Below are 14,508 nucleotides of genomic sequence, written 5' to 3'. Positions count from 1 at the left end.
GTCTCCAGACGGGACACTGCGCCACTTGAACGCAGCAGCTGCACCGTGGCCACGTCTGTGCTGCGGTTGCGTTCAAGAACCGTCGGAAATACAGTTATCAAGCAATTTGGCAATACTGCCTAAGGACATAACATCTCATTGTCATCCGCAAGCAGAAACTCCATAGTGTCAATGCACTACCACTGTGTCAAAGCTGTGTTCATAATCCAACCTCGAGTAACAGAACGCTTGTATCTACCACGTTCCTGTGTAACATGAATGCAGCATAAGATTCCAGAGACCTGACAGAGATATTTAGATCGGCACAGAACTACTGATGGTATATTTTTATTATTCGTTATATTGTTTTACATTGTGAATCATCTTGTGCAGAACTTCTAACTGGGATTTATATCAGTTGGTTAGCAATACACCGATCAAATCTCACTACATTGCACAATAAATTGCTCTGCAATTAACAGTAAAAGAAAATCAGTTTCTGTATGTGCAATATGCAACATGCAGAAAGGCATCAATTGCAATACAAATCTATTCATTCTTAAAATGAATGTATAAATATGCAAGTGATATCATTTAAACACAACCAGTGTATAAGATATACTTCACTCTTTGTCCAGATAATAAATAATATAAACTCATAAGTGCAATCAAGTATTTGATGAGTGAGTCAATTTGTGAGTGTTTTTCATCTGAGTAAAACTGTAAAGTGACCAGTGTAAAATTGCCAGACTTCTCCAGAGAATGTAACAAACATCCTCTAAATGAGCCATGCAGGAAATGTCTCCAAACACAGACATTATATTTCCTTGACAGCTTCAGTATTGCATGAATCTTAATGACAGCATGCATCATATCGCCGCATGATCTGTGTCACTTGGAATGGGAAACAGAAAGAGTCGGTCAGTGATCCTCCCGTTCCCCTTCAGCACCATCCTGTCCTCGTACACAGACACAATGCCAAAGGCGTTGCTGTCAGGTGGAGTCTCAATCACCCCCGCTAACGTCACATGGTGCACTCCTGTGTCTTTGTCCTGGTAGTATCCACCGTCGTGGTCGTGTCCAGCCATGAAACACACCACACTGCTGTGGGACCGTATGATGGCGAGGAGCTCCTCGAAGTTCCAGGCGAGGCAGATGTCATCTGTGGAGCAGGGGTGGACAGGGAGGTGACCTGGGCAGGACAACAGATGGTGAGAGGTCTTTTACCTGGTGAAGCTGATAACATTCATGTTCCACCAATGGAAGAGTTGCTTTAATTGTTTAGTCTAGAAAACACAAAGAAAGTGGAAAAATGCCACTCAAGTTAACAAAGAGACGTCTTCATGTTGATCGCTTCGTCTAACCAACAGTCTTAAGATCATTGCCTCAAGTGATGTCACTTGAGTCTGCGTCGTTTGGAGCTACTGCAATTTTTGAAGAAGAAAAAAAAAAATTCTCTTCCAAAGATATTGACAATGATGTAAAAATCCTGCTATTGACACACTAATGATTGGCATGTTTCCTTAATGAATGATTTAACAAGGAAAAAATGCCAAAAATGTAAACCATTTAATGGAAAGATGCAAATCCAAACAGAGCTAAAAGGAGGTTGGAGTCACTTCAGCCACAGCTGGACAGGAACAGCTGGCAGGTCAACATTGGTAAACAATTTGAGAAATTGGTATCCATCAAAAATATGGACAGCAAACCATACAGAACACACACACGAGAGCGAGAGAGAGAGCGAGAGAGAGAGAGACAGAGAGAGAGAGAGACCTTCAAGCAACACACCTCCATCTGACGGAGAATCATTGATAGATCCAAAATAGACTGTGTGCACTTAGCATGCTTGAGGTTTCTTCACTGCACAGTGGAGACAGAGGGTCATAACAGAGCAGAGGGAGCTTCTGGCCAGGACTAAACACAGGGTAACGGGAAGTAAGAGCTCCACTTAAGGCTGAACTAATCCTCAGAGGCACACTACACGTATTCGTTGTCAGTCTCAGGGGGCGAGTTGGGTCTCTGAGTGGATTTACAGAGGCTCAATACAGCTCTGTTTCATAAAGCATAGACGGGATTAGTTAAGATGGGGCTCCTCACACTACATCAACGGTCCACTTGTAACATGCAAGAAATCAAAAATAATGTTTTACTTACTGATAATTGTGACTCTTTCCCGTTTCTCATCGGCCAAGGACAGAACAGAATCCAGCCAGTCCAGCTGGTCCTTACTGAACCCACCGTTGAACATGGTGAACCTCTGCAGCAGGCCACTACACACTGAAACAGAACACTTCATGTTAACATCTAGTTGCTCTTCACTGTCAGTCACGGCTGTCTGTGAGATGGCTCAAGTGTAATAAAACATGCTACATGGTTAAACATGGGGCAGAGCCCTTTTGGGTAATGGTGTCTCCCCTCTGCAACTACTGTCAAATGGCAGTGTGCCCATGAGCAAGGCACTTCACATCAAACTGCTCCAGTAGAGCTGCTCAGGAACTGACAAACTATGACTGAAATTGAGCGTCTCTGAAGAATGAAATACATGCTAAATAGACGTCCTTGAAAAATAGACTAGAATAGAATAGCAAGGATGAGGTTGGCTTCTGTTCACTACTAAAGAGAAATACAGTCCGTCTTTTAGAATGAAGCTTTTAAAATTCTGAAACTGGTTAAACCCACTATAGGCTTTTACTTTGATACCTAGCACTAGCACCAGTTTCACATCTTATGTTGGCGGTGTAAAAACAGAAATAATATCCTTAATCTTACTTTTACAGGTTCATGGTGGAATTTTTGACCAATAATGCTAGGAAGTAATGTTTTTACAAGTTGGATATGCATGTGCACGTGGGTGATGCAATAGAGGAGTCCGTGAGCAGACGGTGAAGAACTACTGAACGTTGAGCGCCCAGAGACTGTATGTGAAGATGAACGACATGACAGCTGCCTGAAAGTGAAGCCTAAACATCTGAATCACACTCTGCTGGCTGCAGTACAGCTAATAAACCCCGCCCCCTCCACGTCGGGACGGCTATGGCTCAGGTCAGAGCGGGTCGTCTTCCAATCGGAAAATCGGCAGTTCAATCGCCGGATCCTCCGGCCCATGTCGAAGTATCAGTGTATGAATGCATGTGAATGGGTGAAGGTTGACATGTGGTGTAAAATGTTTTTAGTGGTAGCAAGACTAGAAAGCTATACAAATGCAACATTTACCATGTTAGTAGATGGAACATGGGCCAAACTAAAAAGTCAAAGAACACAATTATTACATTTTCCCTCAGCTCTACAGCTAATATCCCCGTTCATGACAACTGTGCAGGGGGTGAATTTCTGTAGAACTCACCCGTTTAAAAGGCGTAATGTCTAATTAAGGGTGATGCTGCTTTGAGTGACAGGTCGGTGGTGTCTCAGGGCTCTTCACCCATGTTTGGATTAGCTGGGAGTTATGCTGTTGTCACTGCCAAGATGGTGACGGCCAGAGTCAGCCCCTCTGAGCTTCACATTAGCTGTTGCATGCAGTATGTATTCAACAGTGCACCATGAACTTTAACCCTCTGCCCATAGATCTGCTGTGCAGAGGATTGTGGGTCAGGAACGCAACGAAATGGGACCTGATGCAGTAGGACATCCTGGTATTTTTGGCATACTGCATTTGACATACTAAACCTTTCTCAGGTATACTAAATAGTATGGCATTATGGGTATTGAAACACACAGAAGGGTGACATCATGGAGACTAGGTCTATATCTTATACAGGCTGTGAACACGAATCACAAGTCTGTGTTTGACCGAGATATTCCGGCTTCAGTTTTGTACAGTGGGAGGAACTGGAGATGCATCGTCCATCTTCATACACACTCTATGGGCGCGACACATTCATTTCTGTGGGACACAAGCAAATGACTGCCAGGCATTGTGGGATTCCACGCGATGCGAAAAAAGGTCCAAATGTCCTTCAGTGAGACCATGCCACACAGTCCCTCCCTTCCAATGGTCTTCACTAACATATCCATCTTAAGTGTTCTAGCATGAATTCTAGCATGAAGCTACTGGTCATAACCAGACCGGCCATGTCCACACTACTACGTTTCCAGTTGAAAACGCATATGTTTAGCTACGTTTACACCGAGCGTCCACACTACGCCGGCGTTTTGGAGCACCGAAAACGGAGGAGTTTGAAAACTCTTCTGAGGACGGATACGTTTGAAAACGCCGGGGTTACCTCTTTGTGTGGACGGTCGAAAACGGATAAGTTTAGAAACAATGACGTAGACACCCACGTTCACTACTTGATTGGTTCTTAGCAGTCATGACGTGTCCTTCCCTGATTCGTTACGCCCCTATCACGTGACCGTTCCCCGGAAGTCATAAACAACAACATTCACTACCGATCGACTACCAGTTTAATTTAACATGTAGAACTGATTACAGGTGTTTCTGACCTTGTTGTCTTTACTAGCAGCTGTTGTTCTGTTAAAGTCTGCACTTCTGTGGAGGAAGCAGCTGTTATTGGAGCGGCGTTATCAGCGCTACGGAGCAGACATCTGAAGTCCTGGGGTACATCCCAAGTCTCTTAATTGCATCCCCGTTTCCCTCACTTGCATCCTTTCCTTGTGTCTTAGTCCCTCCCACCAGGGATGCATGGAGAGATGCAAGGACACCATGCGAGGAGAGAGGAAACAAGGAAATATGTTTTAAGCGACATGAGACGTCCTTTCCTCTGAAGCGTCACGTGAAGCGACGTCTGTTTCTGATGACGGCGGCTCTGTTCACAGCTGATCTCAGCTGGATGTTCGTTGAGTTGTAGATTCACTCGGGTCTCAGCAAAAGTTTCATTCTTAGCCATAAAATGTGCAACGCTTCTCCGCCGCTGTCAGCCAGAAATACCGTTAGTACAAATACTTTTCCATGCTAGCTGTGGGGTTCACCGACCCTTTAATACGATGTCCAGTTTTTCTGGTCTTGAGAAATCTGTTTCTCCTCCTTCAGCCATTGAGTGTTAAAAAACAAAGCTAGGTTAAAAAACAAAGAATCTTCACCAAGCAAAACGCTAAAAATGTCATAACTTCTCTTACATATGTTTCAAACTGAACTCTTACTAAACACTAAGATCTGCTAGCTAGCTTTCTGTTTGACAAACGCTGGCCCATTGACCAATCACGGTGCACGTTAATGCAGACGTACTTAGGAGGCTACCTGGGTACCACTGGCACGTCAAAGAACACGCCCAACATGTCAAACTAAAGATCTGATTGGTTGAAGACTATGACAATCAACAATATCGTCCTCATTTACTTTAACCTGCAAAGTCTACCTAGAGGACCTCGGTCCTCTCTCCTTACATAGAGACACAGGGGCTGAATCTGATTGGATAAAAGCTCTACTTAAAACAAGCTGTGCTGGAAGCAGAGCAACTGAGGAAGACAGGAACTGTGCAATGAGAAAATAAGATAATGGGGAAAAAAATTAGGAAATTATAAAATAGCTATAACTTTGTGATTCTGTTTAGGCCAGCAGAGAAGGCTTAGCTGGCCCTGACGCCCCACCACTGATATATATATATTTAAAGTGTTTCGTCTCTCCAGCTCTCTCTGACTTTTATTGTGTCCATAATAAAAGTTATTGAGGGAAATATCAGATCATGAAAAGACAAATCTTTCTAATAAATTAGGAAAGTTATTTGTGGTCCTTTTGTTGTTTAGTCTACAATGAACATATATTTAAACCAGATGGTGAATCAGAAAACTAATCAAATATAAACTAGTTTAATCTGATCTGTCTTCACTCTGGTGTTAAACTCAGTCAGTCAGTCCAATCAGCTGCAGCGTCCAATCACATAACTGATGAACAATGAGGGGGCGTGTCAGCCCTTAAAACCCTTCCTGGAAGGCTGTTCTCGTGCGTCCTCGCTCATGGCTCCTCAGAGATCCCTCCTCTCTCCTCACTCCTTGCTCCTCCGAGCTAAATAAGAGCTTTGGGACGGCCATCAATATGGCAGCGCAGAACAACTTCCGGTTCAAGCGAGGATCGAGGAGTGAGGAAATGACGAATAAGGGTACATCCCAAGTCTCTTATTTGTGATTTTCTCGCTCCTCGATCCTGCCGTGAGAGCTGATCCTCCGTCATCAGAAACAGACGTCACTTAACGTGATGCAACTGAGGAAAGGACGCCTCATGTCTCTTAAAACATAATTCCTTGTTTCCACTCTCCTCGTATGGTTTCCTCCATGCATCCATGGGGGGATGTACCCCATAAGACTTGGGATGTAACCTTAGTCTGGACGGAGATCATTTCAGAAACGCCGTGTGGACAGAAATCGTTTTTGTTTTAAAACGAAAACATATTCGTGTGGATGTAGCCTGTCGTGTTCACACCAAACGTGTCATTCTCGCCGCCGGTCTCGCCGGAGACTATTTGTGTTCATTCACGTGAATCGGCGTGGCTTATCGCCCGGGAAGCCGTTCAACTGTCCGCCATCAACCGTGGAAAAAATAACCTGTATTTCTGCTTAGTACGTGTTGTGGAAGTCCCAGATATCACGGGAAACTAAACGCCGTCATGTCTGGTTCATAACATAGTCTGGAGGAGCTCCGTGGATTTCATTGAGCTCACTGTGTCTAGCGAGCCACACGTCGGCTGTTTACTACAGCTGTATGTACACAAAATAAACTGATTTGTCTGTGATTTAACAGCAATAAACCAACAAAAAGTCTAAATTTATTTAGTTAGGTCTCTCCGCAAGGTTCACTCACTCACTCACTCACTCACTCACTCACTCACTCACTCACTCACTCACTCTCACACACACACACACACACACACACACACACACACACACACACACACACACACACACACACACACACACACACACACACACACACACACACACACACACACACACACACACACACACACACACACACACACACACACACACACACTTTAGTCCGGTCTCTACTGATATGAGGTATCATAGAGCTCTGGGTGAACACAGACGGCTACAGTATTTGTTTCCTGATTCAACAACGGCAGGACGTCAGTGATGACAGGAGAAACATCTCAACGCTGATAGGCTATCGCGCCGCAGCGTCACGCCATTTTTTTGCCGAAGTTGGCGATTGACGGTCAATCGCAAATTCGCGTCACTCCAGTCTCATCGCGTCTGTGCATAGACTTTGTATGTAATCTACTCGCGCGAAAAAATCGCGCCGCGTTTGGTGTGAACGCACCAAGGCTGTATCAATTTGAATTAATAGAGCAACACTGTGATTTTGATTTATTATGAATGAAATGTCTCTTGTAAAAAGAAAAGTCTCACAAAAGTTGCAATCTTGTTTTAGCCAACGATGCCAACTTCAGCCTGTTATTAATGGTATTGTATTACATATTAACATAACAGACAACACTACCTGGGGGACAGTTGAGATCCTCGTTGGTGTTGTGCTGTTTTATCACATTCATAGCATCGCTGTACTGCTCACTGGATTTCTCTCTGCCCAGCAGGCTCACATCGTAAGCATCCAGCACAACGAACGTGAACCCGGGTACCGGACTGAAGTGGTAGGCGTACATCTCACTGCCAGCCTGGACTTCGCTCAGGCATCTCTCCGTGTGGAGCGTGCTGTTGAGCCGCGAACGCATCAGCGCGCTCCTGCTGAAGTTATAGAACTCGTGGTTACCCCACACATGGTGGACCTCAACGCGACTGGAGCTGAACTCTCTCAGCACGGTGTCCAGCGCTTGGTCAGAGGCGTCGTGGCCCTTGTTGAAGCCGTCGATAATGTCTCCCAGCTGGAGGATAAACTCTGGTTTGACAGCCGACTCGGACCAACTTTTCTGGGCATTTCTCAGCAGCTGGAGGCTGCTCCGGTAGTACCGCCTCCTCGTCCGGGTGTAATTGTAACCGTCGTCGATATCTGCGTACTGAATGTCAGCTATCACGCCGAATGTAAACAGCGGCGTTTCGTGGGGACAGTCGTCCATTCTCGATCTTCCAAATAACTGGTGTCGTTGAACGTCTGCTAAGTGTGACGTGAAGGTTGAGTACAGAGCAGACACTAACACAGCCCGGTACCCTCTCAACTTCCGCACATGATGAAATCCAGCCAGGCTCGTTGGTTTGTTGTAGTGCTGAATTTCCTGTATCGTCCCACACGGTGACTAATAACCAACGGAATCTGTTAAGCAAGCGACGAATGGAACAATCAACGCTACGACTTCCGGCTGCACCCTTCAAAATAATGCTGTTATAAAGACCGGATATTCAGAACAAGTGAATATGGCTTCTTTTTATCAATATACAATTCCCCATAGTGCACCGTTCCCTTTGATGGAAAGACATTTTAATACTTACATAGAGACCGTTTGCTTCCGATAATTCCAAAATCAGCAAATAACAGTGACCCATCACATAAATACCAATGTTCTGCTAATATTGATATTTTTTCCAAACTTTAATTTCAGCTACATCATGAATCTGCAATACATGACAGAGATGGATTCATCATATGTTATTACTCAGTGGGATTAATCCCATAATATCCACCCTGCAGCTACTGTACTAAGGTTAAACTTGTAATGGGGCTTGTTATTTTTGGTTACATTATTAGGATAAAGTTTCCCTTCTCACATAAGAAGATATATGTTGTTCTGTGAATTGCCACAGAATGGCACAGCACTGTATGAAAAGTGAACACTGTATGCATCCAATGGTAATTCATTACAGTAGGCAATGGAAAGTTTCCAGTTGCTATAACCACACATCTTCATGGGAAAACACAAGTTTAACAGATTTATTTACATATGTATGAGTATATTGATGTTGCTTTGCTCTGTAAACAGGTTGAAAGATGCAGGATTGTGGATTGATCTCACAGGTCAGTCCTCTGCTGAATCGCTTTCCTTTTCCCCACCTGGCCAAAGAAAACAGACAGACTCACTGACACAAGTGCAGATTTTGAGCCCTTATCTGTTTACACGTCACTTCCAGGAGTCTTTATATCCTGTCTGGTCTCTTTGATTCATATAACAGCAACTCTTCAAACTACAGTCACAAAAACAGCCACGGAGTGGAATGTATGCCCCAGTAACAACAGCAAAAAACAAAGACTAAGGTATATTTACTGCAGGTCTATTGTATTTCTATCAATAGTTTTGATAAAGTTCACCTGAAGTGTCTTTGCCTGGAGTCGACAGCGTCAGGCCCGTGACACACTGAGGAATCCAATTGAGGGCGGCGGTTGAGGCCAACTCGCCCTCAACTCGGTCCTGCAAAGAATGGAGCAAGGCAAGAAAAGTGTCGGTACAATTTCATCTTGATGTTTTCCCTGTGTTCAGTATTTTGTTACAAGGAAGCCGCATGACCGTGTGTGGCGCAAGGCTTATAGTTCTTAACATGCATCCTGAAGTATTTACATAGTCAGTCAACATGACCAATCACATCATGCGTATAATGTCAAACATGCATGTAGATCAGGCACGTGTGCCACAGAAAAAGAAGAATACTTCTAGGATATTCAACAACAGCAAAGCATTCTTGTACATGAAACGACATTCTTATATCATTGTCACTGATGGAGCTGAGTGACCCATGCTGCTGACAAAAGGTTGTGAATAAAGGCAGTGGCAGCACCTCCTCTGCTCCTCCTGAGGTCCGTAAAGTGAGATAACCGTCTCTGGAGACCGGGTAGGGCGACTTCGTATTTTTATATGTTTACCGTTCTCCTCGTCAGTCGCTGGCTAGAGTTTCTGTTAAGAGAGTTGTCATGGTTGTTGGTGTCTCTGTCACTGGGTGTCATATCATGACAGGCACTTTGTGTGCCCTGACAAAGTTCCGGTTTCCCAGATGATCCTGATGTGTTGTTGTTGAATTACCTGCTCTGCTTGATGGTATTCACCGTGCTGCTCACACCCAGTTTCGAACACGTACTTCCCCAGACCGTCTGGCTGCAGGATAAGAAGGAATTCACCGACGAGGAAAGAATCTTCTCTGACAATGTTACAGATGAAAATAACTTGACAACAGCTTAACCAGAGTAGCCTCCTCTTACCTTGGAGGTTATATCCAAAGTGAGTGCAGCTGTAATGTTGTGTGATGGATAGCTAATAATAAGACTGTTTGTCTCACCTGAGGGTTTATAACCGGTCTGATCATCAGACTGCTCATGTTTCCTGTCAGATTGGATCTATGTTTAGCAATCACAATGTTATCATTGATTGCACTTATGGCCAGAGCTACAAAAGTGAATCCTGAGTTGTAATAAACTGTATATCTATGAGCAACCGTTATGGCTTTTCTTCTGATACTGGCAGCTCCACATATGGAACGTAGAGGAAGTGAATTTAGAGAGGCGGACAAATTGATGTAGATTTTATAACCAAATGTGTACTTTAACTGAAAGCTGAGATAATATAACTACTTGTATATTATATTAAACCATCTACAGCAGGGGTCTTCAACGTGTTTCAGGCCAAGGACCCCAAACTGATAGAGAGATGGAGCAGGGACCCCCGACTATATCTATTGTATAAAATTGTGTTTTATATTAAACTGGGCCTAGTACCATGTATAAACATACATCTTTATTGTGCATTCAATACTAAGCTATTGAAATACTACAGGTTCATATATTCATGTTGTTATTTTAAACATGTGAAGGCACAGTGAGTAGGGGGGCCGTGCCACGGCCATTTAGAAACATACCTTCAGCTGATACTAATGTCAATATCAACATTGTCTGTTAATTGATAATCATGCACACAAGCTATTCAAATTGACGTTTTCATTTTAAACATAAATGTGGAAACGAAAATGAGTGATGGTTCATACAATACTGAACTATTAAAATAATGGACAGATTCATGTTTTGAAAAAATAAAAAATAAATTGTCAACCAAAGATTTCGCGGACCCCCTGCAGTACCTCCGCGGAGCCCCTAGGGGTCGCGGACCCCCTGTTGAAGACCTCTGATCTACGCTATTAATTCTCTGACAGAGAATGATCTTGCCAAGCATAAATGAACCAAACTATCTCGACTATTATTGTCCCCTGTAACTACTCAGACTACAGTGGAAGTCGCGATGATTCTTCATTAATCCATAGCCAAGCGTTTTGTGAATGAATCAAAGGAGAACTTACACTATTGTTGACAAAGTTGCCCTTGTATCTGTGGTTTGAGTGGATGTACTCTCCAGCTGACTCCATCTTGCCATTCACCCACGTGCCTTTGTACATTGAGCCGGTTTCTTTGTAGTGGTAAATGGCCTGTCCATGCCTGGTAATCACATAACACAAGGATGTCAGCAGTTTACTCCCATTCTCTGTACCTCATGTGATGGATGTGGTAATGTGCAGGTTGTAAGACGTTGATGTTGAAACTAAGTTTTTGACACATATTTTTAACTGTTATTTTAACAGCTTTTCAGTGACTGCATTTCATATAACAACACATCCTGTATATTTACATATAGTATTTTTAATGCTGTTGAAACAACATATGCAACCGAGACATCTGAACAATGTCATCATCATACATGTTGTTTGACCTGCAAGGAAGCTAATACACACTTCATTCATATTTCTATTCTCTACAGCAGTCATTTCCCAAGATTAATCACATTCTCATGCATGTCTCTGTATCATAGGAAAAACAAGAAGGTACAGGAATGTGTGCCTTCTGAAAATAAAACGACAAACACCTCAGTGACACTTGTGATTTTAAAAGTGTAGTTATACCTCATGTGACGCAGCCACTCTCCATCATACGTGTCTCCGTTGAGGTAAGTGTAGACCCCATGACCCTGTCTCAGGTCCTCAACCCACGACCCTGACAGACAACAGTAAGAGGTTGTTTCTGAAGCTCTGTGTGGGGGCTTCAGCTGGACCCAAGTTTAAAACCTTCACACCACTGTAAACAGAAATGTTGATCGCCTCCCTGCACACACTACTGAAATAAAGACGTTGGCAACTATCTCAACTCATATGTTTGATCTTTACTGTACCTTCATAGCGAGAGCCATCGGGATAGTAGAAGGTGCCCTGTCCATGTTTCTTGTTCTGGTAATAGTCTCCCACATATCTTGCCCCATTCTCGAAGCGATATGTCCCCTATGACACAGAACAGTCAAAGATATGATACATAGTCGTCAAAGAGACTACTCTTTTCCATGTAACATCATGTAAACCTTTAGGGCAATAACAGAAACACTGTTTCTGAATATGTACCTATAAACTAAATAGAATGTAGAGTAGCCTAATAAGATGTCAGTGCATAAGTACAATCAGGTCAATGCTCTGACCACATCTGAAGGCTAAACGTCTCCTGTGGACTATTTCTTCATGCGTTTCCTCCCCATGGAGTAACTGGTGTGGATGTTGAGCGCTATAGCCTGTGCAGACCTAACGTTAGTTATCGTACCTGTCCGTGCCTCCTGCCGTGCTCGTACCGACCCTGATAGATGTCTCCGTTGAGCAGATCAGCTTTCCCGACTCCGTGCCTCTCCCCCACTTCATTCCTGTCCCCTTCATATTGCTTCCGGTGAAACAAAGCAGAGAATAAGCATCCAAAGACAGAGGAAACGTGACACAGAGGAACACACAGCCACATGCTACCGTTAGCTTTCAGCCAGTTAACGTCTCACCCCGACTTTACCGCGCTCATCATCAGACTCATCCGACCCCACATACGACATAGTTCTCAGTCACTTTCGAAGTGTGGACGATGTTCGCTAAAGTTTCAACGTTAACGTTAACGTTAGTAAAAACTGGGAAGATGCTCAGTGCGCTCTTGCCAGTTTACGGTTGCCGTGACAACGGTCAACCCCACGTGACCAGGAGCTGCATGTGGTTGGCTGGAAGTTAACCGGCCATCCCACGAAAGCTGCATTTACTTGAGAGAAACAAACATCTGACGTTTTTAATTAATAGCGAGATTACTATCTCAGGATTTTGAAAAAAGTTTTCATGACAAAATTCTACTTCCGTTTTTTTTTTTTAATGAAAAGTGCTTAATTCGAAATACAGAACATTAAAGGTGCTATTGAAAACATTGATAACATTCAGCCAAAAGATTTCGCTCTCCCCTGCCTCATATCGTTGCAGTCACGTCACACAGTGGTTGCCAGTTTGTTGCACAACCCTCATTTCTAATGGTCGAATGTGAGACCCTGGCTCAGGTCTATAGTTAGGGCTGGCTCAGGTTTATGGTTAGGTCTGGCTCAGGTCTATAGTTGGGGCTGGCTCAGGTCTATAGTTAGGGCTGGCTCAGGTCTATAGTTGGGGCTAGCTCAGGTCTATAGTTAGGGCTGGCTCAGGTCTATAGTTAGGGCTGGCTCAGGTCTATAGTTAGGGCTGGCTCAGGTCTATAGTTAGGGCTGGCTCAGGTCTATAGTTAGGGCTGGCTCAGGTCTATAGTTAGGGCTGGCTCAGGTTTATGGTTAGTGAGTAAGTATAAGTAAGTAAGTAAGTAAAATGTATTTATAAAGTGCTTTTTATAGACATATGTCACAAAGTGCTTAACAGGGCAGAATTACAAACATAAACTAGAACATTTCGCAAGAAATTTTGACATTGTGGCTTCTACTGCCCGAAGACGTCGCAATATACACACACGCCGATGTTATCGGTAGTGTTGTTCAGGTTCAATTGAGATAGAGCTACTCTCTTTTCTGCATTTTAGATTCATTCTCTTGGATTGAGCCTAGCTCGCATACCCATTCTTCATTTGACGTCAAATAGAAATGTAGACGTGTTTATTTCTCATCTGCATTGAGCCCGACAGACCGTCATACTGTAAGTCTTCACAGCATTTCAACCTATGTATATTAATAAAATAAAACTCTTTAATTGTATATTTGTTCATTTGAATAGTTTTACATGCAAGTTTAAATCTTAAGATTCCTAAACTATAAGTGATTTATCAGACACACAGTGGGACTGGAATGTGTGTGCTGATATCTAGATGTTTTAAAATGATGGTCAGTTGTGACAGAGTCTGTATTAAGTGTTGCGAACAGTTTATCCTGCTCCTACTAAAGATTAGTTGATATGAATATAAAGAGATTGTAGCTCATTCTATGTTTTTCTTTCCTAACAGAAAGCAGAGAATAAGGAGAGTGCCCAGATTGTGACGGTCCAATACACAGAATCTACTGAGGAAAAGTGAGTGAAGGCCTATTTGATTTTAAAGCTACATTAAGCATTTTGGGGGCAGAATATACTGTAGATATACAGTAACTACTGCTTGTGTGGTGAACCAACACTGTGGTAAAGCAGAACTGTTTAGAGCTGCAGACTGTATTGTTTATAGTCAGCGGGATACTCATAAACACATTGTGTAAAGCAACTGTAGACATAACAAACTGGTATGTTTCATTCAGTTGTATTTGACCAAATTGGCTCTTTCAATGGAACTGTAATGAGAAATATCATCTCTGCCTCTATTTCCACATTTCTGGTATTTGTGTGCTTTTCAGTTTTCATAATCTGTCTGATTTATGATCCAGTGATTTGGAAGCATGACCC

General features: G+C 43.2%; 2 protein-coding genes across 2 annotated transcripts; both read right to left on the bottom strand.

Moving 5' to 3' along the window:
* Positions 1-325: 325 nt before the first annotated feature.
* adprm (ADP-ribose/CDP-alcohol diphosphatase, manganese-dependent) lies at positions 326-8,068 on the bottom strand. Its single transcript, XM_079183225.1, has 3 exons — positions 7,397-8,068; positions 2,137-2,259; positions 326-1,171 (listed from the first exon to the last, which is right to left on the bottom strand). The coding sequence occupies exons 1-3, from the start codon at positions 7,968-7,970 to the stop codon at positions 849-851; spliced, it is 1,020 nt and encodes a 339-aa protein (XP_079039351.1). The 5' UTR covers positions 7,971-8,068; the 3' UTR covers positions 326-848.
* A 1,063-nt stretch (positions 8,069-9,131) lies between these two features.
* On the bottom strand, positions 9,132-12,677 carry rsph1 (radial spoke head component 1; the record flags this gene model as incomplete). Its single annotated transcript, XM_079182855.1, has 7 exons — positions 9,132-9,254; positions 9,861-9,932; positions 11,125-11,260; positions 11,722-11,812; positions 11,988-12,093; positions 12,404-12,517; positions 12,627-12,677. 7 exons carry the CDS (start codon positions 12,675-12,677, stop codon positions 9,132-9,134), a joined length of 693 nt encoding a protein of 230 aa, XP_079038981.1.
* Between the last annotated feature and the right edge of the window lie 1,831 nt (positions 12,678-14,508).

This window comes from Pholis gunnellus (genome assembly GCF_910591455.1).
Source record: "Pholis gunnellus genome assembly, chromosome: 21".
Taxonomy (NCBI): domain Eukaryota; kingdom Metazoa; phylum Chordata; class Actinopteri; order Perciformes; family Pholidae; genus Pholis; species Pholis gunnellus.
Note: the sequence above shows the minus strand (reverse complement) of the source record. Positions and strands in the feature narration are given on the sequence as shown.